This window comes from Mus pahari, chromosome 18 (genome assembly GCF_900095145.1).
Source record: "Mus pahari chromosome 18, PAHARI_EIJ_v1.1, whole genome shotgun sequence".
Classification (NCBI taxonomy): Eukaryota; Metazoa; Chordata; class Mammalia; order Rodentia; family Muridae; genus Mus; species Mus pahari.
Window position 1 is genome coordinate 50,350,695 of NC_034607.1, and position 18,474 is coordinate 50,369,168.

Here is an 18,474-nt window from a genome sequence, read left to right on the forward strand (position 1 = left end):
TTGATGGGGAGTAGGCGGTAGCTAAGCCTGTGGGGCGTTTCCTTAGTGGTTGATGGGGAGTAGGCGGTAGCTAAGCCTGTGGGGCGTTTCCTTAGGGGTTGATGGGGAGTAGGTGGTAGCTAAGCCTGTGGGGCGTTTCCTTAGGGGTTGATGGAGGGCCCAGTCCATCCTGGGTGGCACCACCTCTGTGCTGGTGTCTTGAGTGCAGTAACAAAACAGACTGAGCAAGCTGTGGAGAGCAAGCCAGTCAGCAGCCCCCTCCATGCATGGCCTGTGCATCAGAGCCTGCCTCTGGTTCCTGCTGTTTTTGAGTTCCTGTCCTGACTTCCCTCCCTCACTGATGAATGGATATACATATGCAGGTATATATGTAAGTTAAAATAAACCCTTTTCTCCTCCAAGTTTCTTTTGGTCATGGTGTCTTATCACAAAATAACTAGGACAGTCACCAAGCTTGAATCTGCCTTGAACGGAGTTCTTCCCGACACAGGAAGGTCCTGTAGCCTGTGAGACCAGCCTACACAGATCAGAGGATGGGTGGAAAGACCACAGCTTTCCCCCAGACAGGGTGTTTACAGATTAGCACTCTTTTCTCTTATGGCTCAAAAGTCTCTCCTGTCAGATTGCAGAGGCCCCAAGAACTGCTTCTTCAGTATCTTGAGGTACCTTTGATGTCCTCGAGCTCTGCGCCATTTCTGACTTTAGGAAATGAGAACGTGGGAAATGCTAGCTTAGTTCCTCATCTCATCTCAGTATCTTTGTTAAAGGACGATTGTCTTAGTCAGGGTTTCTGTTGCCACAACGAACCGCCATGACCAAGAAGCAAGTTGGGAAGGAAAGGGTTTATGCAGCTTACACTTCCACATTGCTGTTCATCACCAAAGGGAGTCAGGACAAGACTCACGCAGGACAGGAACCTGGAGGCAGGAGCTGGCACAGAGGCCATGGAGGGGGCTATTTCTGACTTGTTCTACAAGGCTTCTTCGGTTTGCTTTCTTAGAGAACCCAGGCCCTCCAGCCCAGAGGTGGCCCCACCCACATGGTCTGGGCTCTCCACCATTGAGAAAATACCTTCCTGGATCTCATGGAGGCATTTCCTCAAGTGAAGCGCCTTCCTCTCTGATGACTCTAGCTTGTGTCAAGTTGACACAAAACCACCAGGACAGGAAAATGATCATGTTGATGCATGACTTTAATCCTAGCACCAGAGTCTGCATATGTAGTCTGCATAGGGAGTTGCAGGCTAGCCCAGGCTACTCATCGGGACCATGTCTTTTTAAAAGGGAGTTGAGGGAGGGAGGTTTAGGCAAATTGCTTTTACTTTTAAGGTCTTCTTGTTTAGCCATCGTTGCCTTGTTTAAATCCCCAGTCTAAATCAATCTGCTTGCTCCTAGGGCTGCAGTTTTATTAAGCACACTGATACACTGAGGTCATGTGGCTAGAGAAGAGCGACATTACCGTCCTTAGCTGAAGATGCTCTGTCATCCACTATAATGTTGTTGTATCATGTTATATAAGCACCGTGTATCATAAAACCATAGACCATGTTTTCAGAGTCTCCAGGGCTGCTTAAAAGAGCAAAGGTGGGTAGGGGTGAGCCTGGGTAGTTTTTTAAGGGCTCTGTAAACAGACACGGAATCGATATAAAGAAAACTCTACTAAGTTCATCCGATAGCAATATTGAAGCTCCCGTGCCTGTTTTTCCTGAATCAATCAATTACACCTTTTCCTTCTTTGGCATGGCCAGGTGACCAGGCTCATTCTTTTCTCTGTAATGTTATATGCAAATTGTATACCATGGCCTGCAAAGAACTGCAAAGCAGTAGACTTCCTTTGATCTTGGTAAAAACAGCCAACCTTTTCCAGTTAAAGACAAAGCTTGCAGTACCTCTTTCGGAAATTGTGTTTTGTTCTGTTTTGTTTTGAGACAAGGTCTAGCTGTATAGTCTCGACTGGCCAGGAACAAATTATGTAGGCCAGGCTGTCCTCAGATACCTAGAGCTCCTCTCTGCCTCCTGAGGGTTGGGATTAAAGGAAGATGCCACCACACCCAGTTACCCACTTTTTATGAGTTAGCAATCTTCAATGGTGTAAGTGGAAACTAACTGGATTGGCATCACTCAAACATAAGCCAAGCTGAAGGCTGCTTTGGAGTTAGTATCATGAAAGCATATACACAGTATACACATAGCTCAGCGTTCTAGAGTATAAGCACAGCTCAGTGTTCTAGAGTATATGCACAGCTCAGCATTCTAAAGTATACACATAGCTCAGCATTCTAGAGTATACGCACAGCTCAGTTGTAATAACTTAAGCATTACCGTAAGAGATAATCTGTACTTTTTATGAACACAACAGTGGATTTTGTTTGTAGCAACTGTGAACGTTAGTAACCTCAGCTAGTGGACAGTGCTCACCTATCTCCCAGAACAACCTCTTTTGTTTATCCAGAACCGTGATACCCTTTGCACAGTTGCTTAGACAGTCACCAGCACAGGGTGCTCGCCCGGAGATGACCCCTTTTGAGGGCTGCTGTCCATCCCTGGTTTGCCCCGCTCCTAAAAGTAACTTACGTTAGAGCTGAAAAAGGAGAGGAGCTCTCCCATCTTCCTCCCACTGTTGCTCTTCTTATGGGGCACACATGTCTACCATTGGTTTCACTAGGCTTCCCAAGGCTAACTGTAATAAACACTGATTTCTTAGTCAGTTCTTTTTTGCAGACAGCTGGGCTTCCAGGTGTGGAGACTTTGCAGGGGCATCTGTCTGTCCACACCCTGCAGACAGCTGGGTTTCCAGATGTGGAGACTTTGCAGGGGCATCTGTCTGTCCACACCCTGTGCCCTTCACTGTTGTTCTGTCTTGTTTGTTTGTTTGTTTTGTTTTGTTGTTCTTTTTGATGTGGGGATTTGAACTCAGGTCTTAAGCTCTCAGTACAAGCTCACTTACCCACTGAGCCATCTCCAAAGCCCATGTTGTTAGTTTCTGTCTTTAAGAAAACCAGTGGTGGCACATGCCTTTAATCCTAGCAATTGGGAGGCAGAGGCAGGCAAATCTCTGTGAGTCTGAGGCCAGCCTGGTCTACAGAGCAAATGCCAGGACAGCCAGGGGTATGTAGTGAGACTGTATCTTGAAGAAACAAAACTAAAAACTCGTTTTTGGGTTTTGAGGGGTTTGCTTGCTTGCTTGCTTGCTTAAGTCAGGGTCTTGTTGTGTAGCCCTGGAATTAATTGCTATGTAGGCCAGGCTGACCCCTGCCACCCAGGTACTGGAATTAAAGGCATTTGCTACCTTGCCTAACACTACAGTTTGTCTTCTCAGTGATGGGGAAGAACAAGTAGTTAGACAAGTACTCTACTCATGAGCTACATCCCAGTCCTTGAGATCTGATTGTGAAACCTAGGCTGACCTTGAACCTAAGATTCTCCAGCCCGCCTCCCCAATGCTGGCCTTCAGATATGTACCAACACACCTAACTCAGTATGACAAGTTTCTTCTTTAATTTTTTATTATTATTTTATGTGTGTGGTTGTTTACCTGCGTGTATTCTGTGCAGTATATTTGTGCACAGACCAGAAGAGGGCATTGGATCCCCTGAAACTGTAGTTATAAACATCTGTGAGACACACGTGATGGCTGGATTCACACCCAGGTCCTCAGGAAGAGCAGCCTGTGCTCCTGGTCACTCAGCCATCTCTCCAGCCCTAGTAGGACAGCATTTCTAAAAGCAAAACCACTGGCTTGAAGAACATCTACATCTCAAATATTGATAATTTGCTAACTTAAAACTAACTTTAGGAAAAGAGCTGAATTTCACTTTCAAATATGTCTACTTTTAAATCCTCGAAGTATAAATACCTTGCTTTGCTAATTGAAAAGTTACTTGCATATTCTGTATAGTAAATAATTTTGTCTGAGATTTGACTAGATTCGTCTCTGAGTGAGGCTTGGTCTGCCCAGACTCTCTGGGGGCTGCCCTCTAGAAGCTTTAGTACAGTCACAGAGCCGGTCTCAGGATGCCTTGAGGATTACAGCTGGAAAGGCTGCACTGTGTGGCCTACGAGTGCTCACCTGAAATGATGTCGTGTCTTAAAGTGATGCAGATCTTTATTTCAGGAACTAGAGCAGTACAAGAGAAGTTCCTCCAAGACCTGGAAGCAAATTGAGCTGGACTCCTGACCCACTTCCCTGCTGTGGGTTGAGGAAGATTATTTTCTTACCTTCTGTGGCAACGTGTGAAGAAAGTTGAGCATATAATCTGTTAGAGAAAATCTATTTCTTGTTCTGGTGCAACTTTCTGAATGTTCTGAAGTCTTTTAGAAGGAAAATATTCACTATATGTCATTCTTTTTCAAATAAAAGAATTTTCTATCACCTACTTGCAACATCTAAGTATAAATTTGTTTGGTATGTATAAGTGTTTGCTCTTATCCTTTAGCAAAAAGAATCAAGGGTGTTTGGTACCAGTTTTTCTTATTTACTTATCTATTGTGTGTGTGTGTGTTTGTGTACACATACACACATGCCATGGTATGTTTATGGAGATCAAAGAAAAACTTTCAAGACTCCTCCTTGTACCATTTGGATTCTGGATATCAAACTCAGGGCAGCAGGCTTGGTGGCAAATGCCTTTAGCCACTGAGCCATTTTGTTAGCTCTGGTAGCAATTTTCATATAAAGGTGGGTGCCCATGTTGGACACCGTCCTTCTGGAAGGTGTACTCAAATGCAGCTGGCAGGAAACCAGGAAGGAGTTCTCTGTTGTCATGGTCTCCCTTCAACAGAGGGGCCCAGGAAACAGCTGCAGGTGCACTTCCCTGATCCTCACACCCAGACGCCAGCTGCCTGGAACGAGCGACTTAAAGCAGCAGCCTGCATCCCCACTTCTCCCCCTCATCACCCAGTGAGACTGTCACATTCTCTTTAAGTATCACCTTTTAAAGAACAGGCTAGACTTATGGGTTAGCATGTCACTAAGCTGACCAAAACTTCATGAGATGAGAATTATACCCAGAATGACTTCCGGGTGGGTATCGCATGTAAGAAGCCAGTTCTGAGTAAGTGTAGCCATCATCATTAGGAAAGGGTATTCTTGTAACCTGCATGAACACTATGGGCACAGCTTCAAATCAGCAGGTTAGCTAAGAGCAGGGAGGTCGGTGGGGGCGTGTGGGTGGGGAGTCGCCATTGGGTCATTTTGATGGAAGAGGAGTCTGTCGGCTGTTTGTCTTGCATATGGTTCTGACATTTGGGAATAATGTTCAGCAGGTTTATGACACGTTTGTACTACGGAAAAAGCCCTCCTGTGGCCAGCACCTTGATGGCACAAACAGCCCAAGCTATAACAGTAATAGTAGTGTTTGTTCTAGAAGTCGATTTTCTTATATCACTGTCCATTATGTGACTTGAGACACAGCTGTCATGTGTTGAAAGCCACGGTGTTTCTAGGCTGCTATGACTAGCATTTAATAGCGTGATGTCACTCGGGACGTCAGTTTCCCAGATGTTCCCGAACAAGGATAAAATCCATCTGCATGTGAATAGCCAAGCGCCTTCCACTTCCTCCTACCCTCAGCAAGTCGAAATCAGTGACTTCCAAGGAGGCTCCTAAGGGACCCCATTTGAACTGCTTGAGTAGATTACCGTCTCTAAGGCTGCCTATAACTGATGTGACATACATAATCTGTAAGACATTGTGTAACTATTATACCATAATCATTGGTGTCACAGACCTTTTATAAAAATTGACAATACTATACTGGTAATGTACCGACGCCTCAGATCCTTAAATACAGTTCTGAGCAATAGGCTTCCACGATGGCTTCCTTCATTCTGTAATGGGAGGCATTTCAAGTGCTATAATTTATCATTCTTTACAAGCTAGGTCACAGTAACAGGACAAGTTCATGTGCTCTCTCTGAGAGCCTCGCTCATAGTTACCATGGTAACATTGAGAGAATTAAATTTCAGACTTGTTCATGAATTACTTGCAGATCAATGAGAAAGATAATCAGTCACTTAGCAGAAAATTCATTTCTAACAGCCCATACCTATCATTTCATCCCTGGAAGTAGGTTCAGCGGACATGTGTTTGCTCTTATCAGCATCCCTCTCCCCTCCACAACGCTGGACCACGGATTCCTGGTGGGGGCGGGGCGGAGGGAGGTACCATTTGACTAGTTTTCTTGTTTTAAAGATTTATTTATTTATTTTATGTATGTGAGTACACTGTGGCTGTACAGATGGTTGTGAGCCTTCATGTAGTTGTTAGGAATTGAATTTTTAGGACCTCTGCTTGCTCTGGTCAGCCCCGATCGCTCTGGTTGGCCCTGCTCGCTCAGTCCCTGCTTGCTCCAGCCCAAAGATTTAATTATTATACATAAGTACACTGTAGCTGACTTCTGACATACCAGAAGAGGGCGTCAGATCCCATTACTGGTGGTTGTGAACCATCATGTGATTGCTGGGATTTGAACTCAGGACCTTTGGAAGACCATCGCTCTCACCTGCTGAGCCATCTCGCCAGCCCTTGACTAGTGTTCGATGTGGACGTTGCATAGCAGCTATCCCCCAGACTCACATAGTTCGTTTCTATCACATACTTCGTTGTAAAAGGCAAACTATGCTAAAAGTGAAGAACAGCCAACGTTTGTCTGATATGTGGAGTTCAATATTCATCCTCTTCCTGAAGTTTCATTGCTGCGTATCAGGGTGTTCACCAACATCTGCCCAGCAGCTGTCTGCTGAGGTCAGGTGACCCAGCCCCATCATGTAGACAGGCTTGGGGTGGGGAGCAGGTTAAATGGCAGTGGAAGCTCCTTACCCTCTTCTGTAGGAGGCTTCCTCAGTAAAACCCAGAGCTTTTTCCTGTATTGCCAAGTCAGTAATCATAAGCATTTTTTATTTTTATCAAATGTGAACATAATTTTCTAAATGGGTTTATTTTTCTGTGCCTAGAAAAAGATACACAGTCACAGTCAAGCTAATGTCCTATAGGTATATGAATTATTATTTACATTACTGGACCAACGTTCAAGCACCGCATTGCCCCACAAGCTGGAATAGCAGAGGGCTGTGAGTTCTTGTTGCCTTTGGGACTCTGGATAGACACAAGGGTCGCAGATGGAATCTTGACAGTTAAAAGCCAGTACTTCTCTGTGCCCCACAGTGGGCATGCCTGCCCATTAACCCTTTCCTGCCTGTCATCTAAACTATCTGCTAATCAGGTAGTCCCGGACTTTGAAAACCACTACCCCTAGGATGACCAGAGCTGGGATGAACCCGTATAAGATGAGGAAGTTTGCCGTGAATCTGGATGTGGCACCTGGACAAGTTTTCTCGATGAACTGGATCCCTTGGGTGATGGAGCACATCGGGTGATTTAGCATAGAGGTGTTGGATCCACCTACAAGGAAAAGACAAGAAACCGACAGTGTCAGCTCTCACAGGCTCCAGGTTATCCACTCACAAATGTTTCCCTGATGTTGAGAAAGTGCTCAGAACTCTAGGAGCCCTCTTCATGAAAGTCACAGTGTTTGGAGAACCCAGAGTTAACAGTGCAATGAAGCAGACATGAGCCTGGCAGGGGAGGGGCCCTGGCTTTGTGCAGACGGAAAACTATTTGCTTGTATTTTGAGAATAAATTCATTATCCTCTTCCTGATCTTCACCTACCATCAAATATCCTGAAGTTACCTGTGTTGTTAGTTGAAAATTTTTAACCACTGAACTCTGTCAGGCACTGGGATTTCCAGTGGCCGAGGGACTTGTGTTCTCAGTGCTCGGTCATGGGATCGGAGGCTGACTTTTGTCATAAAAAAAAAAAAAATGGGTTTACTCATCTGTAATCTATGCACATCTTGGGGGACAGAGGCCACATTAGCTTGCTTTGGTGTGTTCAGCAGATAAGAACTGAGCCTATCTAGAATATACCAGCAATTACATGGGCCTGTCACTTTATAAGAATATCAAAGTGTCCATAAGCTATTGACTACTGACAGGAGACTAAAGTAGACCTCTGAATGTTTTCCTTTGAAAACAGGAGAGAATGGGGTGTGGCTGCAGAGAGAGCACTGTCTACTCGTGTAGAGGACATGGGTTTGCTTCCCAGAATTCACTCAGCTGCTTACAACTGTCTAGAACTCCAGTTCCAAGGGATCTGCCTCCCTCTTCTGGCCTCCGCCAGCCGCTAGGTACTCACACAGCTCGCATACAGGCGCACATGGAGGCAAACATTCCCAGATGAAATAAATACCTTTTAAAATGCCTTAACTCAGAGAAAATGGTGGGTTTTCTTTCAAATCAAGGTTTAAAATACTTTTATTATGAAAATACAATATTTCAGAAGTTTAGGATGGTAGCTTAGTCAGTAAAGCCACAGAAGCAAGAAGACCTGAGTTTGGTGTGCGCACACAAAACTCTGGGCATGGTGACACATGTAATCCCATCACTGGAGAGTCAACCATCCCTAACTCTTGATGCCCAGCCAGCCTAGTCAGAGAGCCAGGGTCTCAGCGAGAGACTGTTTCAGACAACAAACGGGCTGCTATGAAGGGAGACGATTCAAGGTTATGTTCTAGACTACACACACACACACACACACAGCATTTCTTCCAAAAAGTATATTTCCTTAGAAAATTGCTTAGTTAGAGTAGCATGCAAAAAAAAACAATATTGTAAAATAGAATACTTACCACAAGTGAAATTCAGGCCGTAGAACTCATTGACTACGAGAATCTCACAACAGTATTTTTGGAATGTAAAATAACCCAGGATTTTTAAAGGAATGGGCATTTCTTGTATGTTTCTTAAGAAAAAGAAAAAAAGAGAAAGAAAATTAAATAGGTTCTAGGAAATAAATGAAAAAAAGAAGTCTGTATGTTTTTTAATCTAAATAATCTAAATATACTCTTCCATTTCTATTGTAAAAGTGATCCTTATTGTGAAATCTTCAAATAACATGGGAAACTGTAAGTAAATACCATTACCCAGAAACAACTGCTGACATTTTGCCGTTATGGTATATAACATGTGTGTGTGTGAGACTCACACCATGTAGAACTAGACTGTTCACACTCATGGTGAGCTTTATTCCCAACTAGATCCCAGTCATTCCTCCATGTCAGTCAGCGTGGTGCTGACATCTACCTGGCAACCCATCTCAGTAGAGACCTAAAAGCCTTTCATGGCTGTTGGCTTGTTCTCTCTGTCTCTGTCTCTCTGTCTCTCTGTCTATCTATCCATTACTTAAACAAACATGCAAGAAATCATACAGCTAGCACACACATCATCTGACTAAGCAGAGATCTGAATGTCCTAAGGGTGATTCAATAACCAGATTAGAATATAAAGAGTCTGGCTGTGGTGAAAGTGCTGGGGTTAAAGGCGTAAAGGTGTGCTCCACTGCCCAGCACTTTGGGATATTTTTAAGTATCCTATCCCTAAAGAACTCACACTGCAGTTGGGCACATAGACTACACATTCTCAATGGTACAATAATATTCAAGAGCACACAAGAACCAAGGCCACATGTCCACTACACCCTTACACTCATATTTGCTTTCTCTCCTATACCCAGATGGTGCCCCAAGGCCCTCGACTTTGAGCTACTGGCAGTTTTCCAAGATGAGGAACTGTGGGCTGGAAAGGGTAGATGGGGAAGAAATTACAGAGGAGAAGGAAAAAATAAGGATGGCCTAAGCCCAGGCCTATCAGCCTCACAGTGCCGCTGACCGAGCAAGGGCGGGAAGAAGGGGCCAGGGAGACGAGCTTGGGGTTGATGTTGGAAACAGTAGGTCCAGGCCTTGAAACGAGTTGACACTGAATAACCATGGAAACAATCAGGATGTTTTAAGGAAGTGGATGCAGTGCCAACAGGCAGAATGAGGAGGGTGTGACTAAGACAACAAAGAAGGGGGAGCAGGCTGTGGCAAAAGACCAAGTATGAGTATGAGGGACTGCCCTCTAGGGTCTGCCATGCTGTGTAGTGCTGCTTTGAGATCAGAAGTGTGCACCGAGCTATACACAATACACGTGCCCCGTGTGCACGTCTACTTGATATCAGAAAGGAAACCCACACAGCCAGCACCTGACCTCTGTGTAGCAGCCCAAGTCATTCACTTCTTTGTTCAGTCTAACCAGTGACTTTTGAAAACTTAATTGGCTCTAGGTCCTGTGCTGGTCGCTAAGAAAGACTGTAGTGATGAATGGCACACACTCCTGCTCTCAAGACTGGCAGTCTTAAATAGTAAAGAAAGGATGGAGTGTAAGATGGCCTTAATGGTGTGTGTGTGTGTGTGTGTGTGTGTGTGTGTATGAGTGTGTGTGAGTATGTGTGTGTGAGTGTGTGTGTGAGTGTGTGTGTGAGTGTGTGAGAGTGTGTGTGTGAGTGTGTGCGTGAGTGTGTGTGTGAGTATGTGTGTGTATGTGTGTGAGTATGTGTGTGTGAGTGTGTGTGTGTGTATTTGTGTGTGTGTATTTGTGTGTGTGTATATTTGTGTGTGTATTTGTATGTGAGTATGTGTGTGTATGTATTTGTGAGTGTTTATATTTGTGTGTGTGTTTGTATTTGTGAGTGTGTGTGTATGTTTATATTTTGTGTGTATGTGTTTATATTTGTGTGTGCTTATACTTGTGTGTGAGTGTGTATTTGTGTGTGTTTGTATTTCTCTGTTTCTGTGTATATGTGTGTCTTTGTGTGTGTATGTGTGTGTTTGTATGCGAGTGTGTGTGCATGCTTGTGTGTGTATGTGTGTGTTCTTGTGTATATGTGCATGTGTGTGCATGCTTGTGTGTGTATGTATATATGTGTGTGCTCATGTATGTGTGTTCATGTGTATGTGTGTGCTCGTGTGTGTGTATGTGTGTGCCCATGTGTGTATGTGTGTGCTCATGTGTGTATGTGTGTGCTCGTGTGTGTGTGTGCTCGTGTGTGTGTGTGTGTGTGTGCTCATGTGTGTATGTGTATGCTCATGTGTGTATGTGTGTGTATGTGTGTGCTTGTGTATGTATGTGTGTGCTCGTGTGTGTGTGCTCGTGTGTGTATGTGTGTGCTTGTGTGTGTGTGCTTGTGTGTGTATGTGTGTGCTCGTGTGTGTGTGTGTGTGTGTGTGTGTGTGTGTGTGCTCGTGTGTATATGTGTGTGCTCATGAGCACACATCGGAGTCCAGAGGAAGATGCCATGTATTCTTCTTTGTCTGTCTCCATCCTAGACCAGTGAGACAGGGTTTCCTACTGAACCTGAAGGTTGCGATTTGGGGGCCAGGCTGGTTCCAGCAATCCCCCTGTCTCTGCTGGGGCTATAGGCCATGACTTTTGTGTGGGTGTGGGGAGCCCACACTCAGGTCCTTCATGCTTGCAGAAAGCCATTTTCCCTCTGAGCACCGCACCAGCCCTTTAAGCTAAGTAAACAAAGCCATCATGATTCCCAGAGGGCTACCTACTGGATCCCACTGTAGTGTTGCCTGGACAGATTTAACACTTTACACTTTTAGACCCTTTCTGTGACTAATTGCAAAACATATGTGCATTGCATGTGTGTGCTCTTGGTTATAAAATGATATATGATAGGAAAATTATAAAGTAAGTGGGATGAGAAATTAAATATCATCCAGAGATTCTCAGTGTTGACCTTTGGCACGTGTCCGCTGATCTTTATTCTCTCTTGTATAGCACTTTATCCTGTTGGCTCTTTCCTTACTTGACTGATTTTAATTCCAGAGCACCCATGCTTGCCCCCTTGCTGGCTAGTGAGAGGAGGGAGGATTAGCCAGGTCAGCCACATCTCTTCACTAATGTACAGGGTTCTGAAGATGGCTTAACTGTCTAAGAGCACTGGCTGCTCTTACAGAGGTCCTGAGTTCAGTTCCTACCACACATGGTGGCTTATGACCATCTGTAACTCCAGTTTCAGGGGATCTTCTGCCTTCTTCAGGCCTTTATAGGCACCAACACATACATGGTGCATATACATACATGCAGGCCCTCGAGCACACATATGAAATAAAAATAAAAATGTTTAAAATGGGAATTGAGAGCTGGAATGGAGCGTCACTTATACCGGTTAGATGTGAGCTACAGTGCACAGTTTGGCTGTAAATCGGGCTGGGCGTCTCCTAGAGAATCCGGATTGCTTTCTGTCTTTTGTCTTACTAGCAGTTACACATGAGGCATATCAGTAATGTGCTTACGTTGTTGTGTCCTGATTTCTAAGGAGAAGACATCTTTCTAACAAACTGAACAGTTCAAAGTCTGAGGCAATCATGGTTGGCAAGCGGTAGAGCCATCCCAGACTACAAGTGCTGAGGCTAAGCAGTGCCACCGAGCTCCCTGGCTTTGCTCTGTGACGGTCATTATTAGGTGACCCTTGACCACAAATCCTGCCAGACTAAATCTTGCCAATCATTTCTTCTTACCTGATAAATCCAGATCCAATAAGCAGCCCAGAAATGCTGAGCAGAGCCACTATACTGTTAACGATATTGGGGTTCTGGACCATACCGAGCAGCACAAGTGTTAGAAATTCCCCAATTAAGTGAGGGGCCAAAAGAGCAGCAGAGAAGTATCCAAATCTGGCAGCTTCGGGGTACAAGCCCAGAGTCCTAGAGAAACATGAGGGCTTTAGTTTTCTCCCCACACACTATCGTTTAAGAAAAGGACCATATTTGTCTCCCGTGACTACGCCTTGCTGACTAGTGGGAGGTGGAATTAGCAGGGGGAGCCACAGTTCCCTTTGCCAGCCTTCGTAGGAACAAAGCTGACATTTTTACCTACTTATTACCACAGGTGTTTCTATTGCCTCCCACTCAGTGTGCATCGCTTGTTACAACTCCTTTAGCTCTCGTGGTAAAATATTAAGTTGCTTAGACAACAGCCTCCCAGGCTGGCGTGTGCAGGGCTATTGAACTCTCCTGGTCTCTTCATAAATAACTGTGGTCTTCCTGCCCCAACGCCCAGGGCTCCCCAACCTTGCCGCCCTAACCCCATCCCTATTCTGTAGGATTATTGCCAGCATGCAGTCGCTCACCATCCACACACTACCCTCCCACTCCATCTCTATAGTGTCAATTATTCTAAGAGCCTTGATTTGACCTTCCTGTTCTTGTAAACAAGCTAACCTGCATCTGTGTACTTTCCTCATACATGTCTTTCATCAACTTATTCTCACCGGTGACAGAGTGTCTTTGTACGGATTCCACCCAAGAAAGTTGAACTTTTGGATTGTCCTGGCAGCCAATTTTTATGCTGTGCTGGGTATCAAATCCAAGGCTTTGTGCAACTTAGGCAAATGCTCTACCAACTGAGCCACATCCCCAGCCCCGATCGTGTGTTTTAAACTCTCGTTAGACTTGGGGCCCCATCAGTCCATTTGTAGAGCAAAGGAAAAACAAAACAAACAAACCAAGTGCACGTTTCATCTGCAATGTGCACCCTCCCCAACAGCCTTGAAGGGTCTCCTTTCCCTTGCCCAAATCACCATAGTTTTTTATTACGCTAATTTTCTTCTCCATCATAGTCTTGTGGTTCTTAAAACATTCTGTCGCCTTTGACATTTTTATAGTATGAGGGCAAGGATCAGTCTCCACCCCAGCCTTTTCCCTCAGTCTTTTAACTTCCTTGACAAGCCATCCACAGAAGCAGATCCTGGTCAGCTGCTCTCCATTGCCTAACCCCAGCCACTCGCTCCACAGTGCTCAGGATCTTCCACTTCCAAAAATTCAGCCTGAAATTCAGTTTTCAAGCCCAGCCTCTGCCCCTCGCTCCCAGGCCTCTCTGACTCCGGTGCTTGCTCACCTCTGCACCTCTGTCCTAGGATCCCTGCTCACTTCAGGGGTCAGAAGTCAGCATGGCCTTGCTATGCCAACTGGATCCACTTTCCACCTCGCTGCTTTGCATTGGCTGGTTTGGGGATTCCCCTAAGGTTTTCTCTTCACATCTTGGGGTCCAGTGGAAGATCATCATGGTGCATAAACCTGTATTTAAGTTACTTTCTCTCTCAGTGCCCCAATCTCACTCTCTTTTCCATTCTCTTACCTTCTACTATATGAATTTCTATCTATCTATCTATCTATCTATCTATCTATCTATCTATCTATCTATCATCTATCTATCTGTCTATCATCTATCTATCATCTATTTATTTATCTATGCATCTGTCTATCACCTATCATCTGTCTGTCTATCATCTATTTATTTATGTATCTATGTATCTATCTATGTATCTATCTATCTATCTATCTATCTATCTATCTATCTATCTGTATTTCTCTTTCTCTCTGTGTTTGGCTCTGTGTCTGGCTCTGTGTGTGTGTGTGTGTGTGTGTGTGTGTGTGTGTGTGTAGTGTATGGTGCGTGTGTGGTGTGTATGTGTAGTATGTGTGTGTGTGTGTGTGTGTAGTATATGTGTAGTATGTGTGTGTGTGTGTGTAATGTGTGTGTGTGTGTAGTGTGTGTGTGTGTGTGTGTGTGTGTGTGTGTAGTGTTTCCCTCCATCTTTGCCCAGTGTGACTGGGTTCACTTGCATCCACGGTGCCATGCAGCTCTGACACCCCTGTATATGTAACTGGGCATAACTACTTTGGGTGTTCATCTACTCACAGTCTGTTTGCCTGCATGCTAAGTTTGCAGCGCTGGAGAATCTAACTCTGGACTCGAGGAGAGCCTCCTCATGGAGCTACACCCCAAGTCCTCAAATAGTTTTTTGATGGTTTTTCTTACCATATTCTAAGACAACCACTCTTAAAGCCCAGTAGCCATGGGGCTCATGCTGATTTCTTTCCTTGCTCTCCAAATGGGGTGCATGCTGCCCCCCTCCAGCCTAATGAGAGTCTAAGACACACTGTCACCGGTGAGAAAAATTTGATGAAAGAAATATACAAGGAACGTATAAGGATAAGCCAATGCCCCTCTTCATCCTAGCCAGTGCCAGCTCATATCCTCACTGTTCCTGCCCTGTCGCCCTGTAAACCAGACCCCACCCCACTGTGCTCTAGACTTTGGGAAGATGTCAATGAGCCAATGACCTCCTCATGTCATGCCTTCCCTCCTTCAACCTGTCTTGATATTGAGCATGCTTATGGCGCGTGCGCCTCACCTCCGTCCTCAGTGTTTTCTGAGAGCATGCACCAAGCCCTGCAAACCCTTCATTCTGGAGCCTAAGCCTGCATGTCCTTGGTTGTCTTGCACTTGCATGCATGCAGCTTATATAAACAGTTCATGCTGCATGGCGGGGAACTGCAGAGGTTGCAGCTAGGAGCAACTGCAGAGGACACCAGGCAGTGAAGAGAGACAGCATCTCAGAGACCTGCCTGGAGTCCTCTCTCCCTTGTCACTAGTGGAGTCAGGACAAGCCAACTTGTGTCCTCCGTGGCTTCCTACAGCAGAGCCACATAGGGAAGAGACCCAGCAGAGACAGATGGGGAACCGTTCTAAGCTCTCAGCAATAAAGGTCTAAGAAATAAAGAGCTATTGGTCAAGACCCGCAGAAGTGATGTGGTTCCCAATGCCTTCTTCCTGTAGCCACTCTCTTTCCTGAAGTCGGAGGAGCTGCTGCGATAGCCTGGGGAGGTCAGCTGGCTCCGGCGCCTGTGTCCCAGCTCCTTGTGAGCACTCTTCTGTAGCCAGACCCTCAGAGTATGACACAGTCGTGCTGGCTGCTCTTGGGTCCCAGGCAGCCCTCAGGGGGGTTATTTGTAATAAAATGTGTGCCCTGCAAGGCAGGTTGTTGCACTAGACATGGATGGAGCTAGCTGTATCACATGTGTCCCATCACCTCTATGACCCCACGAAGAGCCTGGCTCAGGGGAGCCGAATGCCCCTGGACACCGCCTTACCAATAACACACACTGCTGAAAATCACCGTGGCGATGATGCTGAAGGGGAGGGCGTGCAGCACGTAGGCGAGCAGCATCTGCCACTTCTGATACAGGCCATCCTGACTCTCCTGGTCGCTGACGGCTCTCAGCATGGGAACTGGCATAGAAGACAGTCCCGAGAAAGAGTCAGTCGTTGCACCTCTACTGAGGGAGGGAAGACTACCCAGGTTGAACTGGACGTCAGCCAAGACGACGGCCAGAATCACAGAAAGACAATACATGCTCCCACCTCAAAAAATCACACTACCTGGGGACAGCATGGTAGCAAAGACCCCCACACTTTGCTCTCTTCTCTCTAAAGTAATAAAGCGCACAGAAAGGGGGTGTAAGTGAGTGACTCAAAGCCACTTGTCCTCTCCTGTAAGACCCTGGTCTCCACATCAGCCAGGACACTGCTTCCCAGGAGCTGGAAAAGCCTGGTAGAGGCAGAGGCTTAACCATTACCCTCCTCCCCGTCTGTGGCCAACTTTCCACCGGTCTTCCCTCTTCTCCACCCTTGGTGTTACATTTTGGAAGTTCCTCCAATGCCTATTCTGAGGCAAACCATTGCGCCAGGCAGCTCAGTGCTGCCTCTGGGTCCCCACTGGGTTTAAAAATTAGGTGTTGGCTCTAACAAAATAGGATCCAGCATGATAACCGAGTCTGCGCCAACTGAAAGTCTTAGTCTAACAAGAGTGAAATGTTGAAAATCTCTTTTCAAAATCTGCACCACATCACCTGGTGTTTCCTGGTCCTTCAACCCTCAGAGACGCCCATTTGGTGAGCTCACATCAAGGGGACCCTACAGTTAATCACCGTAACTGAGGGAAGGGCAGGCTTGTCTGAGAGAAATTCCTTTCTAATGGTGAGCTTTCGGAAGGCAACATCTGGAGCAGATAGCCTTGGGGGAGAGAGCTGCACCCCGCCCCCCCCCAAAGCACTTACACAGATTCACAGCATTGAGCATGCCGGTGTACGGGGTGGCACCCACAAGCTGGTAGAGCAGCCCCACACGGTCCTGCACAGCGCCCTTTAGCGTGTTGTTCTGGACCCGGAGGAGGTAGAAAATGAGGAACAGGCCCATGATCAGATTCTGAACGAGACGCATAATCACTGCCTGCTTATTCCTCATTAAGTTTCTTGTTACTCTCCTGAAAACCAAGGGAGACCATTTCAGGTCCTTTATTTCATCCTTGTAAAGGAGTGTGAAGAGCTAAGACAGCCCTTGGCTGTGTTTCCAAGGCTCTTACCTCAGCAGGACAACGAGCTTGCCGAATATCCCCGGAGGATCTTTTGTTTTGAAAGGAACTGTGGGTAAGGTTTTCAGGTGTCTTGCTCTTTCAATATTCTCCAGAATTTTGTGATAGATGTCAGATTCCTTGAAGGCAGATTCCAGCGTCTGTACTCGCTTGTACGTTTCTATTTCCCGCTCTCTGCTTTGGGTGTCCACTGATGTCAAGTCCACTAAAAGTTTTCCCCAAAACATACGTGTTTCTAAATACACATGCACACACACACACACACACACACACACACACACACACGCAAGCACACAATAGGCAGCCGTACATGATTCATCAACCACTCTTTACCCTATCTCAACGGAGGAGCTCCTCTCACTAATGACTATCTGGTACACTAATGTCTAAAGCTACCCAGAAAGGCCATGAGAATCCCATGACAACTGCCGGGGAGGATTCCGAAACTCGACTAGTTTTTCTCTGACAGTCTGAGAGAGAAGCCCCATCTTACGTTCGGCTCAGTCAGTAGAGGCAGGTTAACTGCCCTGCCAAATCAACTTCTTGAAAAATAAGAGAACATCAAAACAGACGAAGGCAAAAGCAAAAGTTACTAAACCCAAAGCCTAGAAGAGCCGGTGTCATCCATGCCAAAATCAAAGATAAGGAAGATTTAGGGCTGGCAAGATGGCTCAGCAGGTGAAGGCGATTGTAACCAAGCCTTTGATCCCCAGATCCCACGTGGTAAAAGGAGAGAGCCAACTTCTCCGGTTGGTCGTCCTCTAACCTCTACATGTAGACGATAGCACAAATGTGCATGCAGGCCCAGGAGCGAACACACACACACACACACACACACACACACACACACACACACACATACACTCACACACACTCACAACAAAAAATAAAATTAAAAATGATTTCCAAACAGCCATGATGGTAAACATTTTTAAAAATACACTTACTGTAGAAATCAAAGGGGTTGGAATGTTCAGGACAGGGGTAACCACAATTATTGAAGAATCCAAGCATCTCCTCTGGCGTGCCACAGAACACCAACTCTCCGTAAGTCAGAATGGCAATTTTGTCAAAGTGCTGCTTGGACAGCAGATGGTGTTAGTGTGTGCATCCCAGCCTTGGTTACCCCCTCGTATGTGGGTGTTGCTGTATGCCTCTGAGTCCCAGCATCATACTTGGCCCTGAGAGAGTGACCATAGCAACTGGAGGTGTGTTGTGTGTTGCTTGGCTTTGAAATATTAAATCATCATCTATTGACAAACAAATAAATACTGGCTAATTAAAAGGATGCAATGGGTAGCAAATGAAGTTTCTTTGGGATTAAAATATATAATGTTGGGGCTGGTGAGATGGCTCAGTGGGTAAGAGC

The 18,474-nt window shown here is 45.7% G+C and overlaps 2 protein-coding genes across 2 annotated transcripts in view; one reads left to right on the forward strand and one right to left on the reverse strand.

Annotated features, from left to right (window-relative positions):
• Positions 1 to 4,371, forward strand: part of Dync2li1 (dynein cytoplasmic 2 light intermediate chain 1) — a 31,476-nt gene extending 27,105 nt beyond the window's left edge. The window contains exon 13 of the mRNA XM_021218166.2: positions 4,114 to 4,371. Coding sequence (XP_021073825.1) covers positions 4,114 to 4,176 — 63 coding nt within the window. The 3' untranslated portion in view covers positions 4,177 to 4,371. The remainder of the gene's footprint in view (positions 1 to 4,113) is intronic.
• A 2,094-nt stretch (positions 4,372 to 6,465) lies between these two features.
• The window catches only part of Abcg5 (ATP binding cassette subfamily G member 5), a 23,332-nt gene continuing 11,323 nt past the window's right edge, over positions 6,466 to 18,474 (reverse strand). The window contains exons 7-13 of the mRNA XM_021217974.2: positions 18,053 to 18,182; positions 17,097 to 17,310; positions 16,792 to 16,997; positions 15,826 to 15,964; positions 12,409 to 12,594; positions 8,689 to 8,801; positions 6,466 to 7,401 (exon numbers count right to left, since the gene is read on the reverse strand). Of these exons, the coding sequence (XP_021073633.1) occupies positions 7,208 to 7,401; positions 8,689 to 8,801; positions 12,409 to 12,594; positions 15,826 to 15,964; positions 16,792 to 16,997; positions 17,097 to 17,310; positions 18,053 to 18,182 (1,182 nt within the window). The 3' untranslated portion in view covers positions 6,466 to 7,207. The remainder of the gene's footprint in view (positions 7,402 to 8,688; positions 8,802 to 12,408; positions 12,595 to 15,825; positions 15,965 to 16,791; positions 16,998 to 17,096; positions 17,311 to 18,052; positions 18,183 to 18,474) is intronic.